At 50.0% G+C, this 24164-nt stretch overlaps 9 protein-coding genes across 9 annotated transcripts; 3 read left to right on the forward strand and 6 right to left on the reverse strand.

The window, feature by feature from the left end:
• Positions 1–2606: 2606 nt before the first annotated feature.
• Positions 2607–3808, forward strand: F5J12DRAFT_904885 (mitochondrial carrier protein; the record flags this gene model as incomplete). The annotated part of the gene is given in 6 exon segments (XM_051748588.1): positions 2607–2644; positions 2714–2837; positions 2898–3305; positions 3368–3586; positions 3606–3675; positions 3741–3808. 6 exon segments carry the CDS (start codon positions 2607–2609, stop codon positions 3806–3808), a joined length of 927 nt encoding a protein of 308 aa, XP_051601324.1.
• F5J12DRAFT_564011 (uncharacterized protein) lies at positions 3746–5368 on the reverse strand. Its single transcript, XM_051740072.1, has 4 exons — positions 5108–5368; positions 4618–5047; positions 4217–4558; positions 3746–4147 (listed from the first exon to the last, which is right to left on the reverse strand). Exons 1-4 carry the CDS (start codon positions 5283–5285, stop codon positions 4024–4026), a joined length of 1074 nt encoding a protein of 357 aa, XP_051601325.1. The 5' UTR covers positions 5286–5368; the 3' UTR covers positions 3746–4023.
• Positions 5369–5774: 406 nt separating this feature from the next.
• Positions 5775–8144, forward strand: F5J12DRAFT_973044 (aspartic peptidase domain-containing protein). The gene is made up of 10 exons (XM_051750116.1): positions 5775–6304; positions 6363–6389; positions 6445–6513; positions 6574–6767; positions 6827–6989; positions 7043–7098; positions 7151–7237; positions 7290–7457; positions 7521–7684; positions 7740–8144. Exons 1-10 carry the CDS (start codon positions 6117–6119, stop codon positions 7968–7970), a joined length of 1347 nt encoding a protein of 448 aa, XP_051601326.1. The 5' UTR covers positions 5775–6116; the 3' UTR covers positions 7971–8144.
• Positions 8145–8249: 105 nt separating this feature from the next.
• On the reverse strand, positions 8250–9938 carry F5J12DRAFT_891223 (uncharacterized protein; the record flags this gene model as incomplete). The annotated part of the gene is made up of 3 exons (XM_051747466.1): positions 8250–9124; positions 9179–9450; positions 9505–9938. The coding sequence occupies 3 exons, from the start codon at positions 9936–9938 to the stop codon at positions 8250–8252; spliced, it is 1581 nt and encodes a 526-aa protein (XP_051601327.1).
• Positions 9939–10374: 436 nt separating this feature from the next.
• Positions 10375–12540, reverse strand: F5J12DRAFT_891224 (cytochrome P450; the record flags this gene model as incomplete). Its single annotated transcript, XM_051747467.1, has 12 exons — positions 10375–10462; positions 10514–10660; positions 10713–10810; positions 10873–10897; positions 10966–11008; positions 11061–11250; positions 11304–11492; positions 11545–11660; positions 11709–11852; positions 11919–12103; positions 12152–12281; positions 12336–12540. 12 exons carry the CDS (start codon positions 12538–12540, stop codon positions 10375–10377), a joined length of 1560 nt encoding a protein of 519 aa, XP_051601328.1.
• Positions 12541–13507: 967 nt separating this feature from the next.
• F5J12DRAFT_821371 (uncharacterized protein) lies at positions 13508–14178 on the reverse strand. The gene is made up of 3 exons (XM_051745303.1): positions 13868–14178; positions 13667–13820; positions 13508–13617 (listed from the first exon to the last, which is right to left on the reverse strand). The coding sequence occupies exon 1, from the start codon at positions 14035–14037 to the stop codon at positions 13879–13881; it is 159 nt and encodes a 52-aa protein (XP_051601329.1). The 5' UTR covers positions 14038–14178; the 3' UTR covers positions 13508–13617; positions 13667–13820; positions 13868–13878.
• A 1220-nt stretch (positions 14179–15398) lies between these two features.
• Positions 15399–17577, reverse strand: F5J12DRAFT_891225 (cytochrome P450; the record flags this gene model as incomplete). The annotated part of the gene is made up of 12 exons (XM_051747468.1): positions 15399–15486; positions 15547–15693; positions 15746–15856; positions 15906–15930; positions 16094–16283; positions 16337–16350; positions 16410–16530; positions 16583–16698; positions 16747–16898; positions 16949–17137; positions 17186–17315; positions 17367–17577. 12 exons carry the CDS (start codon positions 17575–17577, stop codon positions 15399–15401), a joined length of 1494 nt encoding a protein of 497 aa, XP_051601330.1.
• Positions 17578–18400: 823 nt separating this feature from the next.
• On the reverse strand, positions 18401–21206 carry F5J12DRAFT_821388 (cytochrome P450). Its single transcript, XM_051745304.1, has 13 exons — positions 20578–21206; positions 20399–20528; positions 20155–20343; positions 19948–20099; positions 19780–19895; positions 19593–19713; positions 19524–19537; positions 19283–19472; positions 19170–19226; positions 19092–19116; positions 18920–19039; positions 18721–18867; positions 18401–18658 (listed from the first exon to the last, which is right to left on the reverse strand). Exons 1-13 carry the CDS (start codon positions 20783–20785, stop codon positions 18556–18558), a joined length of 1572 nt encoding a protein of 523 aa, XP_051601331.1. The 5' UTR covers positions 20786–21206; the 3' UTR covers positions 18401–18555.
• A 208-nt stretch (positions 21207–21414) lies between these two features.
• On the forward strand, positions 21415–23408 carry F5J12DRAFT_564311 (uncharacterized protein). The gene is made up of 4 exons (XM_051740073.1): positions 21415–21441; positions 21499–21830; positions 21898–22432; positions 22501–23408. The coding sequence occupies exons 2-4, from the start codon at positions 21598–21600 to the stop codon at positions 23305–23307; spliced, it is 1575 nt and encodes a 524-aa protein (XP_051601332.1). The 5' UTR covers positions 21415–21441; positions 21499–21597; the 3' UTR covers positions 23308–23408.
• Positions 23409–24164: the final 756 nt, after the last annotated feature.

Genomic DNA, 24164 nt, shown 5'->3' on the forward strand with positions numbered 1-24164 from the left:
TCACCTCGACGCATAGCAACTGTGCGGACCCTATCATACAGATCGCTCTTCTTTGACACGCCGGCGCCCATCAATATCACGGGGATGATGTCCCACCGAACGGTGGTGCCCTGTGGTCCCCCCTAATGATTTTTGCCGTCAGTTGTACTACTGTCAATATACTGTCCGGTTCCGGCTCCCGGTGTCAAGTAAGCACTATCAACACTCCCTAATGGCATCACCATATCGACGTCCGGACCGCATTAATTTATCTGCCTCCCAGTACTGGGACCCGGAACACAAAGCGGAATTGATAAATTTCTTTTTCGCCACCGTAACATCTACACCGTGAACGTGAACCAAGGCATTAATGCTGTCGTCATAGTGACTCAGCGTTATTATGTGGCTACATACTCTTCTTTTGCTTCTCAATCGACGAACGCACGGGTGCCCGGATCAATCGGAAGAGCTATCAAGGTCGTCTGCTCGTCCTTCTGCTGATTCGTTGCGCTTCGCACGCTGACCACCCCGCTGTCAGTTGTCATCTTGACTCCACCACTTCCGGCGGCACTGAGGCGTATGCGGCTCCTCACCATACCTACCATTCCCTTAGGGGTTGGACACTCGTATTGACAGGACTTTACGCCTCTCCTTCGATATGGACATGGCAGGCTCCACACCTGATGCCATTTACCACGCCACGTCCTCGCCCATTTTTTGGATATAGATAATTTGAGGCCAGTCGTCATATCAAGAGGGAAATCTTTAGGCCTTTTGTTATTACATGCGCGTGTAGATCGACAGCGCCAAGTACTAAAATAATAATAATAATTGAGCTTTTTGCTCTTTCACACACCACCATGTGACTCGCTACGAGGGTGCCAGAATACCCCGAGACATTCTCGAACGTGTGCACAGGCGCTGTGTGCCTTTCCCTTCGCCTTTCCTGGTGGCTGGAGTACTAAGTGTGTTACCCCCCCATCGGACTTAACCGCCTTCTTGGCCAGCCTAGACCTGTCCCTTAATACCAGTGAGCTGCGCTAGGGCGATAAAGTAAATCGCCGAACAGCGGAGGTGCCTCGAACGGGGGGGCTTATACAATGTACGTACCCGTCCACCCTGCCACGTGTTGATCCGGCAACCCGAACTCGGGTCTCCTCGGCGTTCCCTTGCGCGATGTGAGGCGATGTGATCGTCGCGTGTATTGTCTGTGGCAGTGAACCAATCAATACAGCAATAACGCGAGTAATTTTTTTCTCTTTGTTCTACTCGAAGCGATATTTCCACGACGTCACAGCTTAGGAAGTCTTTGGGAAGTCTACAGTGCCCCACTGCCACTGCGCGTGACAAGGAAAGTCATCATCGTCTGCAGCGGGGTCACTACGGCAGAGGAGTGTTTGTTTCTGGCTGCATACTTCACCCCACATGAACCACCACATGGTTTTCTCCAAAGTTCTTCAGGATCGACATCCGTTGGCTCGAAAGCCTGGCAACGGCCGACGGTTAACCGACATTGTTTCAACCCTTAATGTGCACTTGGCATGACCACCTGCACAACTTATTTACCGTTTCCAATGCGGGTCATTGCGGTCGTATCATCAGCAGTTAGACCCACGCGTAGACGATGCGTGGCGTTTCGTGGGTGCCTTCCATTCCGCCCTGGATAGAAAGGTAAGTCATCCTCTTGTATCTCTCTATGTGCAACATCTTTTTTTTTTGCGATTTACCTGTGCTCTTCCATCCATGGCTTCTCTTCCGTCTACCTACGAACATGGTGGAGCCGTTCTGGGGTATCTTCGGCATCCATCCCTACCGACAGTACTCGGCGATCCATGCTTCCTCCTCGGCCCTACTCACAGAGTTTTCACTTCACACGGAACCAGCACAAGCGCTCATGCAGGCCCTTCATTTCGAGACGGTTGCCTGGACACTGGACACTTCAACAGCAGTAGGCTTCTGTTGATACTGATCACTACGAAGTGGAAGCGCAATAGGTGGGTTTGTTCGTGAGTTTCTTAGTTTTCATTAACAGGTGATTGAGAGGCTCTGGCCCCATCAAACACACTCTTCATCCTCATCAGAAGAAAAGATAGAAGTGGACTCGGGACGTCAGATATTTTCGTTACCCCCAGCTTTGTTCCAAGTCAGAAGCTGTGATAAGATCCATGGGCTGTACTGAGGTTGGGTGAACGAGTGCAAAGATTGAACCTGCAAGACAGTCAGGATTAAATATGTCTTACTGGGCGCGGGATTAATCAAGGAAGGTCAGTCTCGGAAGCCGATGGCATCGAAATTCTTTGGCCAGTGATCGTTAGATCAGACCTTGCTTTTTTTGGCGCCCAAGTGTTGGGATACGTGGGATTTTCTAACGTTATTTGTGGTCGTTCCTGCAACTCATTCAGCGGTCTCTGAAGATCTGATAGTTGAAGCAGTCTACACATTTCTGCTGCATCAGCATGCAGTGGCTGACGCACGCCGACCGGCATCAGCGTGGGCTCTAGTGGCAGTGACCCAAGCGGGATCACATCAACTGTGCCCACCGGTAACCAACCGTATAAGAGATCTTTCATGCTGTTCTAGCGCCCACAGACGACTCCTTCTTTTCACTCCCAACAGTACCTGCGGAAATGTCGCACTTGCAACCGACTAGAAAATGGGATGCACGGTCAGTTGTCTCTCGTCGTTAGTTCGTTATCGCGACTGAGTACTGACCATCCCCTTACAACTCGTCCAGGTACATCGGCATCGTACCTCATGACAACACATACTACGCCAAATGCTTGATGGGAGGTGCACTCGCGTGCGGTCTCACCCATGCCGCAATGACTCCCATCGACGTTGTGAAGTGTAACATGCAGGTAAGCACGACGTCTCCTACCTCTCCCTTCTCCGATCTTGACGCACTTGCTTCTCTACAGGTCAATCCAGCCAAATACCAGCGCCTCTGGTCCGGCTTGGCCACCGTACTCCATGAAGAAGGTTCAACGGGTATATGGAAAGGCTTCGGGCCCACTCTCATCGGCTACACCCTCCAAGGGTCATTAAAGTATGGTCTGTACGAAGCCTTTAAAGACCTCTACATGAACATTGCTGGGGAAGAAGCAACGAAGAAATACAAGCCTGCCATATGGCTTGCAGGCTCGGCGTCCGCAGAGTTTTTCGCTGACATAGCCTTGTGTCCCTTCGAAATGACCAAAGTGAAGATTCAGACGAGTCCGAACGGGAGTTTCCCCACGGCGTTCGGCGCTGCTTTGGCTGAGATGAGAAGTAGAAGGTTAGAAACTCGATACCCGTTCGGATCTCTCGGTCCGCTGTGGACCCGTCAGGTGAGCTATCTGTTCCGTTTTCTTATCTCGACGTGCCTAGACCGAACACTGCGGAACCGCAGATTCCCTATACCATGGCCAAGTTCGTGTTCTTTGAAGGCATCGTACAGCAATTCTACACACACATCTTCACGGCGCCCAAAGAGACATATTCGGAGCTGACTCAACTCGGCATCACGTTCACCTCGGGTTACCTTGCGGGCATAATTTGTGCCGTCGTTTCACACCCTGCCGATACCGTCGTGTCACTCATGAGCAAGGCTGAGAACAAGGGCAAGAGTGTCAGGAACAATCGCTCAGGAGACGGGTCTTGTGACGCTTGCGACCAAGGGCCTTGGTACACGTGTGATTATGATTGGCACGCTTACAGGTGAGTGCAATAGTGTGTATGTCATGTGAAGAGAGGACATAACTGACGCACGATGTTATTCACAGGATTCCAATGGTGGATATACGACACGTGTAAGACTGTGATGGGGCTTGGCACCACCGGTGGGAAGTGAACGTGACAGGTACCACTGCGAGACATTCGAGCCGGGGCTGCTTCGCTACACATCGGGCCAACTGCTCTCATAGCATAGTATATCGGAATTTGAGTAATCATAGCAATAGATTTTCTTCGGCATGGCGAGACCATGCACGTTTTATATGACGAGGTTAGTTCTACTAGATGGTACACGTCCTTTGTTATATGCAAAAGTCATTGAAAGCAGATCGCCTAGCAAATCAGCACTTCCGAAACGCCAATCAGACGTCCAAACGGTTCTTGAAATTCACGAAAATCAACGGCTTTCATTGTGGTCCATTGCTTGCCAAGGGATGTCATCTCGTTCCTGCCGACTCTGCCCAGAGGCAATGGATGTGTGTGATTGAGTGCACATAAAGATCTCTGGAATTTGTCACACGCGTACCTATCTCTCTTGATCCAATCCTGCTTGGAGTGCCCTCCCTCACTCCAAGCAGCCAGTGCATTTGGGACGGGTGGGGAAGACTTGACGTCTGGACTATCTGCCAGACTTTTAAGCTGGCCCAGGATGGCGCTGTCCAAAGCCCGGTTTGGCATAAATGGAAATGTGTATTCGGACCTAGGCTGGTGATCAGGTGTAGAGAAGGGACATCTACACATGGGACATTGAACCATGTCATGCCAGTCCCCGCAGCTGCGATGCAAATGGGAGAAGAACCACTTTAGGATGCATGTAGCGCAGAAAGTGTGTCCACAGGACGGAGAACGTAGGGTATACGGGCACGCGCTAACCGAAACCATACATCTAAGATGTGCACAGTGGAGGGTCGACCAGGAAAAACTTACATTATCTCGAAACAACTATGCGATGGAATGCTGGCTTGAGCTTGCCGTTCGAGTGAAAACGAAATAACATACAGAGGACAGGCAAAATTCTCTTCCAGATTCCTCAGGAGATGTTGAGATGCAGCTGTTTTGTACTCGTTGACCAGGCGAGTAAGCTCCTTGTTTTCACGGACCATGCTCTCTAGCCGCTTTCCGAGGGCAGGTCTGGCTGCGGGGGCCGAGCTTCGCTGGCTCGCGGCGCGCCTTTTGGTGTTCGTGGACTTGCCCCTGACTTTGGAGTTCCCGGCTTTACGCCGGACCCTGGTATCATGGCGCGCAGTCACTACCTTGGCCTGAGGTTTGGAAACGCGAGATCTTTCGTCCAATTGCAAAGCAGTATTAACAACAGAGCGACTGCTTTGTCTCTTCCGCTGCCGATAACGGCCTCCACCTATTAAATAACGTTCGTATCAAAATGTGTCGTGCAATACACAAGAACGTAATGACTTACATAACTGGATGGCAGTGGCAGGATCGCTTCGGGTCTTACGGCGACGAGTGGTGCCTGTTCGCGACGACATGCTGCGGGTGACGAGGCCAGGCCTCACGCTACGCGTGGCGAGACCCGTCATGCTTCTCGTCGTTGGACGACGGCCAGCTGAGCGCGCCGATCTAGTCGATCTCACCATGTTTGTGCCCGGGAGCTGTAGCTTCTAGTCAGAAGGAACGGGGCGTGTTATAATCAGAGTTGCTATGAAATTGCAGCCTAATGGCAACCCCAAGACCGCATCAAACCCCCCTACCCGAGCTGTACAGCAATTCGCGGAAATCCACGGCCCGACCGGTGCGGTGCGGTTGTGGTTAGTGCGGAAGAATTTCTCACTGCGCAGCAGACACCGGCTTTTCAATAAATCATAAAAATAGGCCCCCATGATTTATGGCGAATGCCAGCTGAGAGCCTGAGATTGCAGAATAACAGCGTGCTGGCAAAATGTTTCACTACTTGGGGATCAGTGTCTCATCCGAACATGATATTTAAGTCTTTTGTTTTGGAAGGGCGCCCATACTTATCGCCGAAACCAGGAACTGTCCTCGCACTACTGGGCAGGCACCGGTGGGAACGTTTTAAACTTACCACATACCGCGGCATGTTGGTACTAATTATCCTGCTGCGCAGTAACAAAACGTGAGCGCCCCCCTACTGGCACGGCTTGGTCCTAACACACACGCAGCTTTGATACCCACAGCGTTGGGAGTAAGCGGTGGGGCTGGTGTCGGTGAAAGCAGGGCTGGGTCGTCATCCTCCCACATTCATTGTGTTTCCGTGTCTTGCAGTGGTCCTTCGGTTCCTCCCAACTTCTAACACGGCATCCTGTTTAATCGAGGCTCGAACGCTCTCGACACTCCGCAAACAAAGAAGTTTTCGGGCCCACCGCCGCGAGAGGGTAAAGCGATGACCATTCCCTCTTGGAATGTCTTTTTCCTATATTTCGTGTTTTTATCGTTGATATCCCACATACATGGAGCGCCAGCGGCAGGACGGTTCACCATTAGTCGCTGGCCAAACGATACCTTTACGAAGACGAAATCCTTCCCCAGACCTTGACATACACCAGCGTGGCCAAATTGCGAAATTCCAGAGAGATGTAGTTCTTGCCAGATACTTCGGAGGAGGGCGACCTACGCGCCGGAGCTCAGGCGACAATCTGTAGGTGCAGGCGATTCTGAAGATTAGTACTGGTGCTGATAGGCGGCGCTCGCTATAGCCTTGTCAACCAAGCCTACGATTCTGGGTGCGTAACGTGAGGAACCATGTCTGACGCGCGTCTGTTGAGTGTCTCTTCACAGATATTATGGTACATTAGCCATCGGGTCGCCATCAGTGTCATTTGACGTGCTCCTCGACACGGGGTCATCGTAAGTGCTTCCGGGTTTCCGACCGCAATCGTCTGTACATGAATTCACGCTCACTTATAGCGATTTATGGGTGGCTGGAACCTCATGTGGCGCTGTGTGCAATGGCCTCCCATTGTACGACTCATCAGCTTCCTCAAGTTTCAAGAATACTTCTCAGTCATTCAAAATAACATATGGTCAAGGGGAAGCTTCTGGCTATGTTGCAACGGAGACCATCGAGATGGCAGGGTTCTCCGTTTTTAATCAAGGTTTTGGTGAGTTCATCCCATATCTATCACGCATCGACCTCTGGAGATTCATGTATCGGTACTAGCTGTCATAGATGAGATGTCTTCGGGATTCCTATCAGCACCAGCCTCCGGACTGCTCGGTCTTGCTTGGGAAACGCTTGCTTTGTCCCAGCAAATGCCATTCTGGCAGACTCTAGCTAGCAGTGGTACTTGGGACTCACCGTTATTTGCGGTACAATTTACCAGGTCGGTCGCCGTGGTTGCGTCGTACTGGGCGGCCGTTTGACTGTAAAATGTAGATATACCAACGATACCCAAGCACAGGCTCTAGAGCCCGGAGGAGTATTGAACTTGGGTAAACCCGACTCCTCACACTGGCCGTGGAATCCTTCCTGACACATACGAAGGTTATACCAACAGCAGCTTATACACTGGTTCGATAGAGTATATCGACATACCCTCTCAGCCCTCTTTCTGGTATATCACCCTGACATGTACGTCACCCCGTACCTCGTGTCTATCTTTTGCTCATGCAGAGGTTCACAGCGGTGACCGTACAGGGAGGTTCCGTCCCCCTGAGCACTAATGCCATAGCTGCCATCGATACAGGGACCAGCAATATAGGTGCTCCGTCAAGTGCCATGGAGGCTATCTACGCACAGATACCCGGTTCGAAGCCTGCCTCTGGTTCCTGGGCTGGGTACTACCAGTTCCGTATGTCGTATCTCCTTTTTTGATTTCGCTGCGAAAATCATTGAGATCTCGAATTCCACACAGCCTGTTCTACTTCTGTAAATGTCACGTTCTCTTTCGGCGGGTCGACGTGGGCCATGGCACCTGCCGATTTTTCATATGCCCAAGTCGGCGGCTCCCAGTGCATCGGGGCCTTTTTCGAAACCACGGGAAATAATCCATCCTGGATACTTGGAGATGCTTTCTTGGTAGGTCCATCGGTTCCCTTTCTGTGTTACCTGTCCGCTCATGTCCATCTCCCAGAAAAATGTGTATACAGTCTTCCGCTACAACCCGCCGGCGGTTGGATTTGCTGCGCTCTCGGACGTTGCATTGGGCGAGAACGGCTTAAATGGTGTCCCAGTGCCCAGCCCGACGATTGGTTCTGCAACGGCAGCAGTGACGGGGAATGCTGCCTCCGCTACGCTTCGATTTACTCCGGCTTTGATAGGAATGGGTGTCGCCTTCAGCCTCTTGCATATATCATTGGTGTAGAAAGCGTTAACGACCCTGGACGTATGTGGACGACAACTGGATGCTCTTTCTTTTAACCACGCCTTCATGGATACCTCTGCCTTCTGAACACGACTAGTTGACTATGTAATTACTACTTGGTGCGGGGACGGACGACATAAATGTGTACAGCACACTACCTCTGGGTTTGGACTTGACATACATATGTAACTAATTCTCGTGAGATATGGTCAACATTTGCTGTCCATGGTGAAGCAGTCCTGATGCAGGATACATAAGTTTATGATTGTGACGTCTGTCCTAATCGTCGAAGTCGTCCATAGATAATCCACCTCTCCCGAGTTGAACGACCTGCACCGCCTCTGCTAAGTCGATCTCCATCGCGTCACCATCGTCTAACGTTGCGTCCACGACTCCTATACTGGTCCTGACGTTCTCTCCAGGGAGCCGTTCTTGGTCCAAGAACCCAAGACAAGTCTGCATACATCCTCTCCATCGCAGTGGAACGGTGCCGCCAACGTTCACCCCAGCAATATACCTCTCCCATGTAAACCTCTCCGCCGCATGCCCAATGAACATTTTTGTCCAGTGTTTTGGATTCGCGCATCTGGCAATGCCCTGCTGGCTTGCCGAACGCTGACAACTGCCCATTGACAACGGGTCCATTGAGAAGCGCTTGCGGAGACGAATGATTCCTGGTACAGATTCTGTAAGGATGGAGTGGATGTGCGGAGGGATGTTCCACTGGTCAGACAAGGGCACGTCGTAATATTCAGTGATGACGGTCCTTGCGCCGGGCCCTTCACCCACAGAGGTGAGGAGCAAGCGGAGGCAAAGCTCTGTTAAAGGGGGGACGGCGTCGAGGAGGGTCACCACTGGTGAGACCGTAATCGCTGCAGGTGACGGTGAGTTATCGACAGAGTCCCCGCGCACCGATGCCAGCCGCATGATGGACCGGCGGGTACTGGGAATCCGGTGTCCCGCACCGGAATCGGTAAGTTTGAATGGTGACGAGGGCTCTGAGAGAAAGGGGTTCGGGTAGACTAAGAGTTTGTCTAAATTCATGTCGCGAATCTCCCATGGCAAGTATGTCAGCCTATTCAAGGAGATGTTGAGTTCCTTGAGGTTCTTGAGGCGACATATCTCTCCAGGTAGATACGTCAGCCGGTTGCCGCCTACACGAATGCCTCAGTGCTGTTCGACACGTAAACTGACTGTAAGACACATACGAAGACTCAACACGGAGAGATTTTGTAATGTGAATAGTTGGGGCGGCAGATAACTTATCTTGTTTCCGGAGAGGTAAAGTTGCAAGAGGTGTCTCTGTTTGCCAGAATCAACTATAGACTGCGTCCTCCCGAAAGAACGCGTCCTGGACGGTTCAGTGTTGACACGTGCCAGAGTACGTCCAGAAAACATCGTTTGCTCCGAGACCTCTGGCGTGTTGAAGAAGCCAGATAGATCACCGATAGACGAGGGAATACTTTTGAGTTGCTGACTGCTGCTCTGAAACTGTGAGATGGCTCAACGGACTAGAGGTTATAATGCCAGAGACCTGAGATCAACATATCCAATGCCGGTGTCGAACGGTCTGCGAAGGGCTTCGTCCCAGAGACGCTCTTCGCGGTCCAGATACTGCGACGTACGATGGGGCAGGGAATCGCAATCGCTAGTTACCACGAAATCGTCCTCAACGAGTGAACGCGAACCCGTTGCGACGCGGCCTAGACCAGATACACGTGAAAATGTGGATGGAGGTGTTTTGAGGGGTACCGTCTTCTTCTCATAGTCGGGGTGCCGTTTGACGGCTTTGGCGGAACCAGCAAAGGGATGCGAGAGTGGTGAGTTTAAGGGTGAAGGTGGGTCCAGTGGGTATTCGCCCATCCGGGGGCTCGAGGGTGGGGAGGAATCAACAGGGCCCAGTAGCGGTGAGGACAATGGCGACGCGTCCGTCGACGGTGAGGGCGTTCTGAACATGCTGGGCGACATTCCGTGTGTCGTGTGAGTCGCAATACACTCGCTGGTAATCAACGAAGGGGCTTTTTATTACATCCGGCTATCCGCTAATCTTCCGCGTGTAAGGGGTTTTCGACGTACATAAACACCCGCTACAGGGCTTAGGCATCCAACCGGGTTTGTTTCGGGTCCGTTGTGAAACAAATGCCATCAACACGAGTGCGTCTAATACCAGGCCAACTGACGGCGTTGAGAAATCACAGCGATACGCTTCTGGTTCACGCGGGGGAAAATATAGTGCGTGTTACTCAGTACATTCAACAATAGACAATCTTTGACAGAGCCTTTCAAGTCTCCGATTCTCATAGCGGTCGCTCTGGGAGCGTAGCGGAACTACTAGTATATCCGACAAGAGATACATAATCTTCAATTCGGAATCCTTTGGCACGTCATGCATCGAAAGTCATAATCAATCCGCAGACGTTGTACTGGTGCGAATCAGCTGTTTAGCTCTCGAGGATCGCGCCTTGATGGAACACGGGAATGCTTCTGGACGACTATGTGCAGTCCATTTCAGCACGCGACCTGCTATATTCCCATGTACGTACATGGTTATCCCGCCCACGAACTTGGGATGAATCTCTATCTCATTCCCGGAAACATCTGTTGCTTTCCCGATTTGCAAAGTCGCCAGCATAGATACAATCACTGCCCAGAGACTCTGCTCTGCGAGATATCTTCCAGGACAGAGACGGCTGGAGTATTTCATGTTAATCTCGCATTATTCCTACCCCACATCAAGCTCACCGTCCAAAGCCAAATACAGGAGACGAGGCGACGTCTTCGAGTTTGCTGCCGTACCGGTCCGGGTTAAAAACCTTTGGTTCAGTGTACCGCTCCGGATCCTGAGACATAGCCCTGCAAGAATGGTATTGATGAAGTGGAACTGCAGGTGAGCTCAACATACCACATATTCGGAATAATAATAGCGCCTGCGATGACGATAGATAAGGGAGCATGTCAAGCACGTCATGAAAGCAGCTTTCCTTTGGGGATATACAGGCCATTATAGTTGTCCTCTGCAGTTGTCATGTGTGGAACTCCTATAACGTCATCTTCAGCATTCATGGCCACCATAGATATCGTATTACACACCGAGTGGAACGACCGAGACCCATCGAAGTGTCTCTAACAGAATTGCCTCGACATAAGGAAGATTGGGCCGGTCACCGAAATCAGGGAGGCGATCGGTGCCAACTACCCGATCGATTTCTTCCTGTGCTTTTCGTTGCACATCCGGGTGCAACACCATTGCAAGCAGGAAAACTATGATTGTGGAGGTTGTCTGTCACTCGTTTTCAGGGAATACGTCAAAAGAACAGCATGATTGTTGCGCACAGGTTTCTGACCCGGCTTCGGACTAGGTGAGATATGTATGCAGAAATCGTAAAATGAAATTATCTCACCCATAAACGCAGTAGCGGCCACCTCTTTCGTGACCTTGTCCTTATCGAATCCAAGCTTCAAATCATCGTCCTTGTCCAGGTATATATCGTGAACCATGGATTTTCTCGCAGTGCCAGCGATCTTTCAAGTTCATGGTTCAAGTTAGACACCATATAATGGCCAAATCACTTACTATGCTGTCATGTACGTATTGAACTGGATCATTTAGTACTTTCCTCACAAGTCGCCGACAGTTACCAGCACGCTTTTTCCACTTGCCTCCAGGCATCCATGAGGGTATATGAGCCACTAGAATAGTATAAGCACCTGCATCGGCTGAAAATGAACAGCACACACGGAAGGGGAAGGCTCCGAGGAGTGCAGATCGCTCAGGAGTCACCACCTCTATTACCAACGAAAGCAATTGGACTAGGCTGGCCACGAAAGGGTCTCCCTGGGGAACTACGGAATAACCATAGGCAAGTTCCATAATCAATGCGACTGGAAACCTGTGACATTTACTCAGTTAGAGATTCCTTGTGGGCATTGTTCGATCATCTACATCACAAAATGGTTCCTCAAAGTCTTGTGGTGTCGTGAGCAAGTTCATAAGGAGTCCGTGCGCCCTTTGTAACTGCATCGTTGCGTATTTCAGAGCTTCTTTCTTGTTTAAGACCAAATGGAGCGCCCTTCGATGCTTCCTCCACTCTTCACCGTAGGGCAAAGTTGGTGTAACAAAACCCAGATCGAACCTTACAAATGGTGAGTTTTCTTTGCTCTAGCAGACACGACACGCTTACAATTCGATGGATGGTACACGAGCTCGATCAGAATATATTGAAGAGCGTTGGTCCAACAGCTCATGGGCAACTTTCTCACTATTGACGATGATGTACTCCTTTCCAAGTACTTGGGAGTAGGTGAGGTCACCTAGTAGTATGCATAGTGACAAACTGTGCAATCCTTTCGAGCTACTCCACTTACCATAGCGATTTCCCCACTCTTGGTATGTGACCCATGGCTGAGACACATCTATATCGAAAACATTTCCAACCCACGGTAGGCCGTTGGGACCAGGCGGTAGGAGGCTACGGTACTTGGCTCGCCGTGATCTGCTCTTCCAAAGCGAGATAAAAAGGGCCCCAGAAAGCAGTAGGGCAACGGAGATGGCGGTCGCCGAGGTATGCATCGTTCAGGAGCAGCCAGTAACCTGCACCCGGTCCCATCAAGCTTGACTTATAAGTTCGGACACCGTGTGATAATGCAAGACTTAAGGCAATACATCATCTTGCTGTTTGTGGGCAAGTTCAAAATTAGCAGGAACCCATCAGTAAAACCTACATACTAGGTAGTCGTACAACGACTCAACTGCTCGTCAAGCGTAGTACATCGGTCCCAATGATGGGCCGCGAGAGGCTCACCACTGTTCACCACAGAATTGTGTGCGAACGTAATCTCGCTGTGTTTCAGATGGCCGCTCGAATGCTCTAACTCTGTTTTATACATTTGGTTGTTGTCAGCTCTAACCATAGCCATAGAAGAGAATAAGCAAAGACGTACATCTTACAACAAGGTAGACTCCACGACAAACGATCACGGGTGGTGTGTGGACGAGTTTTGTTCAAGTGAGCTTCAGTGAAGAGTGTATTCCTTGGACCCAACGGAAAAAGTAAAAGGCACATTCACTAATTTGCATTGATCCAACAAGTAAGCCCCGGAAGCTAAAAAATTGAATGGCAAGGGCATACTCGGGGTGATCAAAGTCCGAAGCCTGTGCCATGGGCTGCCTCCCATTCATGTGTTAGCAATAGCTGTGAATGGGATGGAGTCAGCTGACCACTCTTGACAGGTCGTACAAAGTAGTACTAGAATGCACGAACTTCCACAAAGCGGTGGCCAAATATGCAAAACAGTTCCCATGGATGCAACACAAAAAGAGCCAACCATGAGCTAACCTCTGGCCGCCGGCTGCGGCGCGAATTTGCTTGGTGTACAAGTCGTCCGTGCCACCGTCCCGATCGGTACTCGCGCGAATCAGCTGTGCGGCCTTTACAGATCGCACAATTATAGAACATGGGAACGGCTACAATTTCATGATTAGTCAGCATTGGCGCGGTGATGCTGATATTGAAGATTCTTGCATGTACAGACCAGCCCCAGTCTCAAACTCGAGATGACCTTCGACCCATTCCCACATGCGTCCTCGGGTTTCCCAAATTGTAAGGTCGCTAGCGTCGACGCGGTCGTTGCCCAGAAACTCTGCCTAGTGAGAAATCCATGGCTCTGGATAGAATGTCGTCTGAAGGTCAAGGCAGGGTTTACTCAACCTGGTTACCAAACATTAGGAAGCCTAAAATAATAAGTTTTCAATGCTCGCTGAGAAAGAGCTGGGTAGGGGCCTGCCTTTCGGGATGTATGTTCCCTTGTACACGTTGTCTGTCGTCGTCATATGCGGAAGCTTTGTAAAAGGTATGGTCAGGCACTCTAGCTGGCGTCCTAATTAAACAAATAGCAAGCGAAACGACCGTCATGTGGTCTCCAATACAACTGCCTCCAGGAAGGGAAGATTAGGTCGGTCACCAGAGTGAGGAAGGTGGTCAGCGCCCACGACACAGTCAATTTCTTCTTGTGCTTTCTGCTGTACGTCTGGGCGCAGCACTATTGCTAACAGGAACAACAGGAACATAAGTCAACGGGTCGTATACCTCAAGTTCCTACTCATATATTCCACTCCAGCCTATGGCCGTGTGAGCTATAAATTGAAGCGAACAACACTGAACCGTGAACTTACCTAGTAGAAACAGGGTACCAGCTACGTCCTTGATGGTCATTTCTTTATCGAAAGCGACATCAAAGCTATCTCCCCCATCTCATGCATATCTTACACTATGCAAATCCCCGCAGTACCCGCTTTCTCCACTCTTGGTGTGTCAGCCATGGTTCTGCCACGTTTACACTGAGGACACTCCAGAGTCAAGGTAAACCCTCCGGACCTGGCAGGAAGGGCAATCCTGTGGGTGCCGTCCACGCGCGAATCCTCTGAACCGCGAGAACGCAAGCACTGAAGCACAGAACCACGGCTGCGGGAAGGGTAGTCGTCGAGGCATCCATGGCAGCCACTGCCACGCGACGGCCCATGAAATCTTTGACTATTCATCAGAGGCGCAGTATGGTAACCATGTTGCATTACGTCAAAGTCTCAAAGTCCTTGCAAGCGTGGGTGAGGGCAGGTGAAGCTCTCGCCGCTCGACACCAGAAGAGCTTGATTTAGGTTCAATTGTCTCTTGACCAAGCCAGTGGACCGTATTCGGCGGGCAAATACAAGGTAAAGGCCACGCCCCAGCAGAACCGAATGATGCGTACCTAGTCGTGAACCCTTCATAGGTTTTTTTTTGGCTGTAATGTAACAGAAAAGTGGGAAGTGTACAGAAAGATCCCTACCCCACTCGGATTATGGTCCTTTGTAGGAAGTGAACTAAATACTGTCCATCGGTGGTGCCAGATGCGACAAAGCTGCATCAAGAGATCAAGACTGTTAAAGTGACGAAAGTAAGGCGGAGCGAATCTGACTGAAGATGGTCGCACATTGGCAGTACATCAGAGAAACGGGGAATGACAGAATCGCGGTCACGACCAGTCAGTGACAGGTTTAAACAGGTTTAAACCATTTTTTCGCTTCCTGATGTGCGCCAACCCCGGATGACGAGTATGTACTGAGGTGGCGCGAAGTGATACAGAACGATGCTCCCGTAGAGGAGCCCTTGGAAATGAGTGTCGCGTTAAATGTTCTTCCGAAATCGCATATGTGTTGCTCAGATGCTTAACTTCGAAGTTACAGTTGACGTCGAAGAGTTCCCACTGAGCATGCTGCACGTCATCGAGGACTCCCATGTTTGCAACACCTCATTGTTCAAAGGAACGTCTCATTTCCTATGGATTGCCTTGGACGATTCAATTGGGCTAGAATGAATACCGAATCAGTACATCCGACAGCAGATACATAATCTTCAGTAAGTCCTTTGGCACACGATGCATCGAAAGTTATGATCAATCCGCACACGCTGTACTGGCGCGGATCAGATGTGTAGCTCTCGAAGACCGGGCCTTGATGGAACACGGGAATGCTTCTGGGCGACTATATGCAGTCCATTTCAGCGAGCTATGATCCACGCCTGCTATATTCCCATGTACGTACATGGTTGCCCCACCCTTGAATTTCGGTTGAATCTCTATCTCGGCTCCGGAAGCATCCGTTGCTTTCTCAATTTGCAAAGTCGCCAGCATAGACACAATCACTGCCCAGAGACTTTGCTCTGCGAGATGTCTCCCAGGACAGACACGGCTGCGTTGTTTCATGTTAATCTCGCATCGTTCCTACTGCACGTCAGGCTCACCGTCCAAAGCCAAATACAGGGGACGAGGAAACGTCTTCGACTTTGCTGCTGTACCGGTCCGGGTTAAAAACCTTTGGTTCAGTGTACCGCTCCGGATCCTGAGACATAGCCCTGCAAAAATGGTATTGATGAAGTGGAGCTGCGGGTGAGCTCAACATACCACATATTCGGAATAATAATAGCGCCTGCGATGATGATAAATAAGGGAGTATGTCAAGCACGTCATGATGGCAGCTTTCCTTTGGGGATAAACATGTCATTATAAGTGTCATCCGCAGTTGTCATGTGTGGAAGTCCTGGAAAGTCACCTTCAGGATTCATGGCCACCGTACATATTACATTACACACCGAGTGGAGCGACAGGGACCCATCGAAGCGTCTCTAACAAAACTGCTTCGACATAAGGAAGATTGGGCCGGTCACCGAAATCAGGGAGGCGATCGGTACCAACTACCCGATCGATTTCTTCCTGTGCTTTTCGTTGCACATCCGGGTGCAATACCATTGCAAGTAGGAAGACTAACATTACGGAGGTTGTCTGTCACTCGTTTTCAGGGAATATGCCAAAAAGACAGCATAATCGTAGCGCACAGTTTCTGACCCAGCTTTAAAATAGATGAGATATGTATGCAGAAATCGTAAAACGAGATTATCATTATCTCACCCATAAACGCAGTAGCGGCCACCTCTTTCGTGACCTTGTCCTTATCGATTCCAAGCTTCAAATCATCGTCCTTGTCCAGGTATATATCGTGAACCACAGATTTTCTCGCAGTGCCAGCGATCTTTCAAGTTCGTGATCCAAAATAGACACCATATAATGGCCAAATCACTTACTATGCTGTCATGTACGTATTGAACTGGATCATTTAGTACTTTCCTCACAAGTCGCCGACAGTAACCAGCACGCTTTTTCCAGTTGCCTCCAGGCATCCATGAGGGTATATGAGCCACTAGAATAGCGTAAACACCTGTATCTGCTGAAAGTGAACGGCACACACGGAAGGGGAAGGCTCCGAGGAGTGCAGATCGCTCAGGAGTCACCACCTCCACTACCAACGAAAGCAATTGGACTAGGCTGGCCACGAAAGGGTCCCCCTGGGGAACTACGGAATAACCATAGGCAAGTTCCATAATCAATGCGACTGGAAACCTGTGACATTTACTCAGTTAAGATTCCTGTGGGCATTGTCGATCATCTACATCACAAAATGGTTCTCATAGTCTTGTGGTGTCGTGAGCAAGTTCATAAGGAGTCCGTGCACCCCTTGCAACTGCATCGTTGCGTATTTCAGAGCTTCTTTCTTGTTTAAGACCAAATGGAGCGCCCTTCGGTGCTGCCTCCACTCTTCACCATATGGCAAAGTTGGTGTGGCAAAACCCAGATCAAACCTTACAAACGGTGAGTTTTCTTTGCCCTAGCAGATAAAACGCGCTTACAATTCGACGGAAGGCATATGGGGTCGATCAGAATATATTGAAGATCGTTGGTCCAAGAGCTCATGGGCAACTTTCTCACTATTGACGATGATGTACTCCTTTCCAAGTACTTGGGAGTAGGTGAGGTCACCTAGTATGCAGAGTGACAAACTGTGCAATCTTTTGGAGCTACTCCTCTCACCATAGCGATTTCCCCATTCTTGATATGTGACCCATGGCTGAGACACATCTATATCGAAAACATTCCCAACCCACGGTAGGCCGCATAGGCCGCTGGGGCCAGGGGGTAGGAAGTTACGGTTGGCTCGTCGTGCCCGACCCTTCCAAAGTGTGAACAAAAGGGCCCCGGAACACAGTAGGGAAATGGAGATGACAGTCGTTGAGGTATGCATCGTTCAGGTGCAACCTCTGACCTACACCAGGGTTTACTTATAAGTTGGGATACCGTGTGACGATGCAAGATTTGAGGTAATACCCAACACATCATGTCGCTGTTTGTGGGCAAGTCAATATGCAGGTCCGTCAGTGAAACCTACACACTACGTAAGCGTTCGACCACTCGAGTGCTCGTCAAGTACAGTAGGTTTCACTGATACACCAACCACAGAGAGGTTCCTCACCGTTCGCCACAGAAATGGATGCGGACGTAATTTCACTGTGTCAGATGGGCCACCCGAATGCCCTAGCTCGGTTTCATGCGAACGTAATTTCACTGTCTCAGATGGGCCACCTGAACGCCCTGGCCTGGTTGTATGCATTCAGTTGGTGTCAGGTCCAACTATAGCCATAAGAGAAGATAAGAAAAAACGTCCATTTAAGTTCAACAAGGTCGACTTCTTGGCAAACGATCATGGGTGTTTTGTAGACTCACGGGTTTCGTTCAAGTCAGACTGAACTTCACTGAAGCATGTAATCCTTGGACCTAATGGCAAAAGTAAAAAGGACTCGTTTTCTGAGCTTTGATATCTTGAGACTCTGCATTGATTCAGTAAGTAAGCACCGGAAGCTGCAAAATCGAACGGCCGGTGGTGTAAGGAGGCTTGGGGACAGGAGTGAGGACACAGCCACATGGTGCTTAGTACATGCAGATGTACAGTTAGGTGACAAGTACTATGCTATTGCTTGCGTCGAGCTCAGCTCACCGCTCGTGAGGCTCCCCACTGTGCCACCGGGGCGTACTGAGGGTCAAAGTTTGTAGCCAGTGCTGCGGACTGCCTCCCATTCATATGTTAACAAGGATGCAGTTGGCTAACTACTCATGACAGGTTGTACAAAATAGTACTAGAATGCACGAATGCAACGCAAAACAAGCCCAAAGGCATGTGCTAACCTCCGCGCACTAGCTGCGGCGCAGTGTACGTTTTCTTGGTTCACACGTCACCATCGCCACCGTCCCAATCGGTACTCGCGCGAATCAGCTGTGCGGCCCTTATAGATCGCACTTCTATAGAACATGGAAACGGCTTCGGACAACTAGCATTTCGCAAATGATCAGCATTAGCGTAGTGATGCTGGTCGAGCATCCTCGAACGTACACGCCAGCCCCAGTCTTAAATTCGGGATGAACCTCGATGTCATTCCCACATGCGTCCTTGGGTTTCCCAACCTGCAAGGTCGCTAGCATCGACACAATCGTTGCCCAGAGACTCTGCTCAGCAAGATGTCTCCCAGCACAAGTACGGCTATATCATGATGTCTCAACTGGGGCTCTGACTTGATTTTATCTCGACTCACCGGCCAAAACCGAATGCAGGACATGCGGTCACATCCACGAGTTTCCCAGCTGGAGGAAGGTACCGATCCGGGTTGAAACTATTTGCTTCGAGAAAACGCCCTTCATCATGAGTCATGGTCCTAGGCAGAATGTCGTTGGAAGGACAAGGTAAGATTTACCTAACCTGCTTACCAGACATTAGGAATTACAGTGGCTCCTAAAATAATAAGTTTTCAACACCAGCTGAGAAAGAGCTGAGTTGCCACCTGCCTTTCGGGATGTACATTCCCTTGTACACATCGTCTGTCGTTGTCATATGCGGAAGCCCTGCACCGGGCATACTCAGGCATTCAACCTCGCTTGCTGATCAACAAACCACCTACCGAGCGGAACAACAGGCCGCCATCGCATGGTCTCTAACATGACTGCCTCTACGTAAGGAAGTTTAGGTCGGTCGTCAAAGTCAGGAAGGCGGTCGGCGCCCACGACACGGTCAATTTCTTCTTGTGCTTTCTTCTGTACGTCTGGGTATAGCACCATTGCTAGCAGAAACATCAGGGCTATCGAGTACATCTGTAAGGTTGCTTAAAACACAAGTCAACGCGTCGTATGCTTCTCACTCACGGATTCTACTCCAGCTTGGGGAGGCGTGAGCTATAAATTCGAGCAAACAACACCGAACCGTAAACTTACTTAGAAACAGGGTGCCAGCCACGTGTTTGATGATCGTTTCTTTACCGAAAGTGACATCAAAACTATCGTCCCCCATTTCGTACATATCTTGCACTATGGAAGTCCTCGCAGTACCAGCCGCCTAGGAAAAAATCTATGTGAGTAATGCTTCTCATGTAAGAGCGATGCAAACGAGCGAGTTTCTGACCATTCTGTCTCGCACGTATTGAACTGGATCGTCCAGTACGTTTCTGACTAGTCCTTGGCACTCTCTTGCCCGTCTTTTCCAACCACCCCCAGGCATCCACGGCGGAATATGAGCCACTAAAATGGCTTGAGCTGTCTTGCCTTCGACGAATCGATGAACTGCACATACGAAACGGGAAACTGCTTAACAGCGCAGTTCGCTCTGGGGTCATCACCTCTACAACCAGGTTGAGCAGCCGAGTGACCTTTGCTACGAAAGGATCGTTCCGAGGAGCTACAGCGTAACCATAACCAATATCCATGATTATCGCGGACGCTAACCTAAGGGCTTCGATTCAGCAAAAGTGTCGTTATAGCAAAAGAGTCAAGACGCTACGTTTCAAGGTGTCCTCTATAACCCTGCGGCGTCGTGACCAGGCGCACCAAAAGTTCGTGCGCCCTACGCAATTGCATCGGCGCATATTTCCTGGATTGTTCCTTGTTCAACGCCAACTGGTACATTTTTCGGTGGAGTCTCCATTCGTCACCATATGGCATGAGCAATGTCATGTAGCGTACCCCCAAACTAAATATAGAGATAGCTGAAATCTCCAACTCAATGCATCGACCGATGCACTTACAGTTCAGCTGATGGCATGTGCGGTCGATCAGAGTATATAGCAGATCGCTGGTCCAAGAGTTCACGGGCGACCGTCTCGCTATTGATGATGACGTAGTCTCCACCTAGTATCTTGGCGTAGACAATATCACCTGCAAAAGATAAGCTGTCCCTGATCGTAGCAGTAATCGGTGTTGGTACCGTATTGCTTTCCCCACTCTTGGTACGTCAGCCATGGCTCTACCATGTTTATGCTGAGGACACTCCCGAGCCAGGGTAAACCCTTCGGACCTGGCGGGAGGGGCAATCCCGCGGGTGCTTTCCGAGCTCGAATCCTCTGTACCGCGAGAACGCAGGCACCGAGGCACAGAACTACGGCTGTGGAGAGGGAAGTCTTCGAGGCATCCATGGCGGCGATTATCACCCGACAGCCCGCAAGCTCTTTGGTTTATATTCATCAGAGGCGCCAGGGACGCCGAATAATAAGCATGTTGAGTTACGTCAAAATTCTTGTGAGCGTGGGTGAAGCCCTCGCCTCTCCATGCCAGAGGAACTTGATTTAGGTTCAGTTGTCCCCTCACCGAGCCGGTAGACCGCAATTGACAGGGCGAATACAAGGTAAATGTGGCAACCGCGCCCCCCGTGGTGCTTGAGCGTGACGAAGATTAAGGCAGGAGGTATTCCCGCATTGGCGGTAGGCCAGCCCCCGATGACGAGCGTACACTGAGCATCTAAGACGGCGAGGGATGATACGAAGCGACCCTCGCATAGACGGGGTCCTTGGAACTTTTGAGTGCTAAATGCCCTTCCGCAAGTCGCGTGTTACCCGGATGCTCAACACTGCAACTTTGAAGCAAGCCACAGTTGACATTGAAGAGCTTCCACTTGGGCACGCTCATGATCAGTGGCATCAAGTCAAACCTCAGATCTGGACCTAACGTGTGCAATACCTCATTTAAAGGAGCATCTCATTTCGTATGGACCGTCTTGAACAATTTGGTCGGGTTAGAATGAACGATAAGTCAAGTCACGCCTACTAAGCCTTCTGCTGTAGGCTTGGGATTGGTATGTATAAAGAGGCTTCAGGTTGATAAATTGATGTTCACTCCTGGGGCATCGCAGTCGTCGCCGACAAGGAGCTCAAAAAACGTATATGGGCGCTTAGGTGAAGGAACGTCACCTTCGGGTCCCTTTCGTAACTGAACGTGGTACTGTACATACATGGTCGACTTTCGACAGTTGGCGTGCTCACTCCTCGGCTCTTTGCCCTTCCGACTATCACCGCCAGGGTGCAACTACGGCTTCCAACAAGGTGCCTCGAAGTCAGTTGCTATTGTTGGAGCAGGGAGCGGCGGACTGGCTATGCTGAAAAACCTGTTGGATCTACCGCTCGAGATTCGCGAGGACTGGGATATAGTCCTCTACGAGCGACGCAGGGACGTCGGGGGAATATGGTGCGGTCTATTTTGCTACTCGTTATGCCCCCACACAAAACTCAATCCATTGGGTGCTGGATGGCAGGCTGCCAGATCCGTCACCCCCTCCTCCGCCAAAGCTACCCGAAACACCACTGTATCCTCTGCTACACGCTAATAGTCCTGTTCCCATCATGACTTACCCCCGCTTTCCGTTCCCGCCTGGCACCCCTCTTTTTACCACACACGAATACATAGAACGCTATCACCAGGATTATGCAACCCGTTATGACCACTGGCCGTATATCAAGTTAAACCACACTGTGCTGTCATCGTCATGGGTAGGAACACCCCGTGCAGGGCATTGGGAGGTCGTCGTTGAGGACCATAGTGGTGACCGGATACAAAGATCATTTGATCATCTCGTCGTTGCGGTTGGGATTAACCTTCAGCCACATATAGCGGTATTCCCTGGACAAGAAGCGTGGTTAGAGAACACCAAGGGTGGACTGCAGCGCGAAATCCTGCATTCGATGTGGTACCGTGATCCTGGTGGGTATGTCAACCAGACCGTTGTAGTAGTGGGTGGAGGACCAAGTGGGGTCGACATCTCGTCTCAAATTTCCAACTACGCCTGCAAAGTGAGTGTCAACCATTCGCGACGGACCTCGGTTGATACCTGAGTTAACATTCATTTTCCTTGCTAAAGGTTTATCTTTCCGTTCGCAGTCCGCCATGGAGAGTGCCAACGGGATCTGTGGAAATAAAGTCTGAGATTTCACATTTCACGTCAGATGATATTGTCTTCAAGGGCGGGTCTACAGTGTCGGGCGTTAATACGGTCATATTGGGTACAGGCTATGATCTACGCGTGCCCTTCCTAGAAGAGGGCGGAGAAGTGATCGTGAAACCAGGGTCTAACGAGACGGACGGACGAAGGCTTACCAACAACTTGCGTTATCTGTTCCCACTCCATGAACATATATTTTCCCTGTCGGCGTCTTACCCAACGAACGCACTAGCTTTCATCGGCCTCCCGAAAATGGCCTTCAGTCGTCCCTCGGATACTGCACAGAGTATCTACGTGACCTCGATCATTGCCAATGGCAGCCTGCTCGCACCCCGCGCTGAATTGCTGCGCGAGCTTGCAGACAACGAGGAAGACCTTCGGAGGAGAGGATATGATCCATATTACATCGGACACACTATGCTCAACGGTTCCACATTCGATTATCAAGACAACCTCATTGACACCCTGCGATCAAAGGGGGCATTGCCGGAATGGAATAATAGTTTCGCCGAGCCCTGGAGAAGAGAAAGCGCTGTTTACTACGCGAAGGGTACTCTAAAGCGCGGGTGGACGAGGTTGGAAGCACTTGGACTAGCAGAGGAATGGTTAGAAGGGGTTGAGAGTGAGGATGAGTGGGCTGATCTTTTGAGACGAGTGAATGCGTGGCAGACAGATTGGGAAACGTCACACCAATTGGTATTTCCAGATGACGCGCTCATATATTGATGAATGATATGACATTCTACCTTTTAGTATCTGATTAAAGATGATAAAAGTGTGATGGGCGTGTTTAAGAGTGAAGATGAGTGGGTTGATCTTGTGAGATGGGTAAATGCATAGCACAGATGTGACATGCTCCAAAGTAGATATGCTTCATTGATGTTCGATCAATAAAGTCATCATTATAGTCATGGCAGTAGGGTGAGCTGACACAAGGTGCAGACATTGATGATGAAAGAAAATCAATACATCTTCAAAATGTACCCAAAGCTACCTTCATGAATAGTAAAATACACAAAACTCAAATCAATCCACATACCTCAATCCAACTTTCAGGGGGTTGGTCTACCTTCCAGCAAGATTAGCAGATACCACTTTCAGGGACTGGGTGAAACTACCAGTACTGTCAGCTGATACCACCTTCAGCCCCACCTTCACATGTCAGCCTACCCACCCTCAGGGCCCAGCAACCAATGTCAGTTAGTCCTACTTTCAGGACTACAGGTGACTGAAGAGTCTACACTGCTGGGGTGGGGTCTGTTAGATGCATTGTTCCTGCTACAAAAACTATATCTAACAGACCACCATCCCTCCAAAAAACAGCTGCCAAGGGTGGTGCACAGCATTATGTAATCTAAATGTGGACACTTGAGCATTTATTTTTTTCTCACTGCACCTCAACTCCAACCAACTTGAAGTCTGTAGAAATATCTGTAGGCTATCTCAGTAGGTGTGAAACTACTGAGTGTATTACTGTACCTGTAGGCTACTACAGGATGTCAGTATGTAGAATACTAGCCAAGTAAATGAGTGCTTACCCTCAGTAGGTGTGAAACTACTGAGGGGATAGTGAAGGGAATGTA

Source organism: Pisolithus orientalis (assembly GCF_024613125.1).
Source record: "Pisolithus orientalis strain OTSU chromosome Unknown F5J12scaffold_9, whole genome shotgun sequence".
Classification (NCBI taxonomy): domain Eukaryota; kingdom Fungi; phylum Basidiomycota; class Agaricomycetes; order Boletales; family Pisolithaceae; genus Pisolithus; species Pisolithus orientalis.

Excerpts from the sequence above, each read along its gene's own strand:
- F5J12DRAFT_564011 (XM_051740072.1), bottom strand. The coding sequence starts at position 5,285 with ATGGTGAGATCGACTAGATCGGCGCGCTCAGCTGGCCGTCGTCCAACG. Across the intron at positions 5,048-5,107 it reads TGCCACTGCCATCCAGTTAT|GTGGAGGCCGTTATCGGCAG; the intron begins GTAAGTCATTAC and ends GTTATTTAATAG. Across the intron at positions 4,559-4,617 it reads CATAGTTGTTTCGAGATAAT|CGCGTGCCCGTATACCCTAC; the intron begins GTAAGTTTTTCC and ends GGTTTCGGTTAG.
- F5J12DRAFT_821388 (XM_051745304.1), bottom strand. The coding sequence starts at position 20,785 with ATGGATGCCTCGAAGACTTCCCTCTCCACAGCCGTAGTTCTGTGCCTC. Across the intron at positions 20,529-20,577 it reads AGAGTGGGGAAAGCAATACG|GTGATATTGTCTACGCCAAG; the intron begins GTACCAACACCG and ends TATCTTTTGCAG. Across the intron at positions 20,100-20,154 it reads TATAGAGGACACCTTGAAAC|GTTAGCGTCCGCGATAATCA; the intron begins GTAGCGTCTTGA and ends CGAAGCCCTTAG.
- F5J12DRAFT_821371 (XM_051745303.1), bottom strand. The coding sequence starts at position 14,037 with ATGTTCCTGTTGTTCCTGTTAGCAATAGTGCTGCGCCCAGACGTACAG.
- F5J12DRAFT_564311 (XM_051740073.1), top strand. The coding sequence starts at position 21,598 with ATGGTCGACTTTCGACAGTTGGCGTGCTCACTCCTCGGCTCTTTGCCC. Across the intron at positions 21,831-21,897 it reads AGGGACGTCGGGGGAATATG|GCTGCCAGATCCGTCACCCC; the intron begins GTGCGGTCTATT and ends GCTGGATGGCAG. Across the intron at positions 22,433-22,500 it reads TTTCCAACTACGCCTGCAAA|GTTTATCTTTCCGTTCGCAG; the intron begins GTGAGTGTCAAC and ends TCCTTGCTAAAG.
- F5J12DRAFT_973044 (XM_051750116.1), top strand. The coding sequence starts at position 6,117 with ATGGAGCGCCAGCGGCAGGACGGTTCACCATTAGTCGCTGGCCAAACG. Across the intron at positions 6,514-6,573 it reads CTCCTCGACACGGGGTCATC|CGATTTATGGGTGGCTGGAA; the intron begins GTAAGTGCTTCC and ends GCTCACTTATAG. Across the intron at positions 6,768-6,826 it reads CGTTTTTAATCAAGGTTTTG|CTGTCATAGATGAGATGTCT; the intron begins GTGAGTTCATCC and ends TATCGGTACTAG.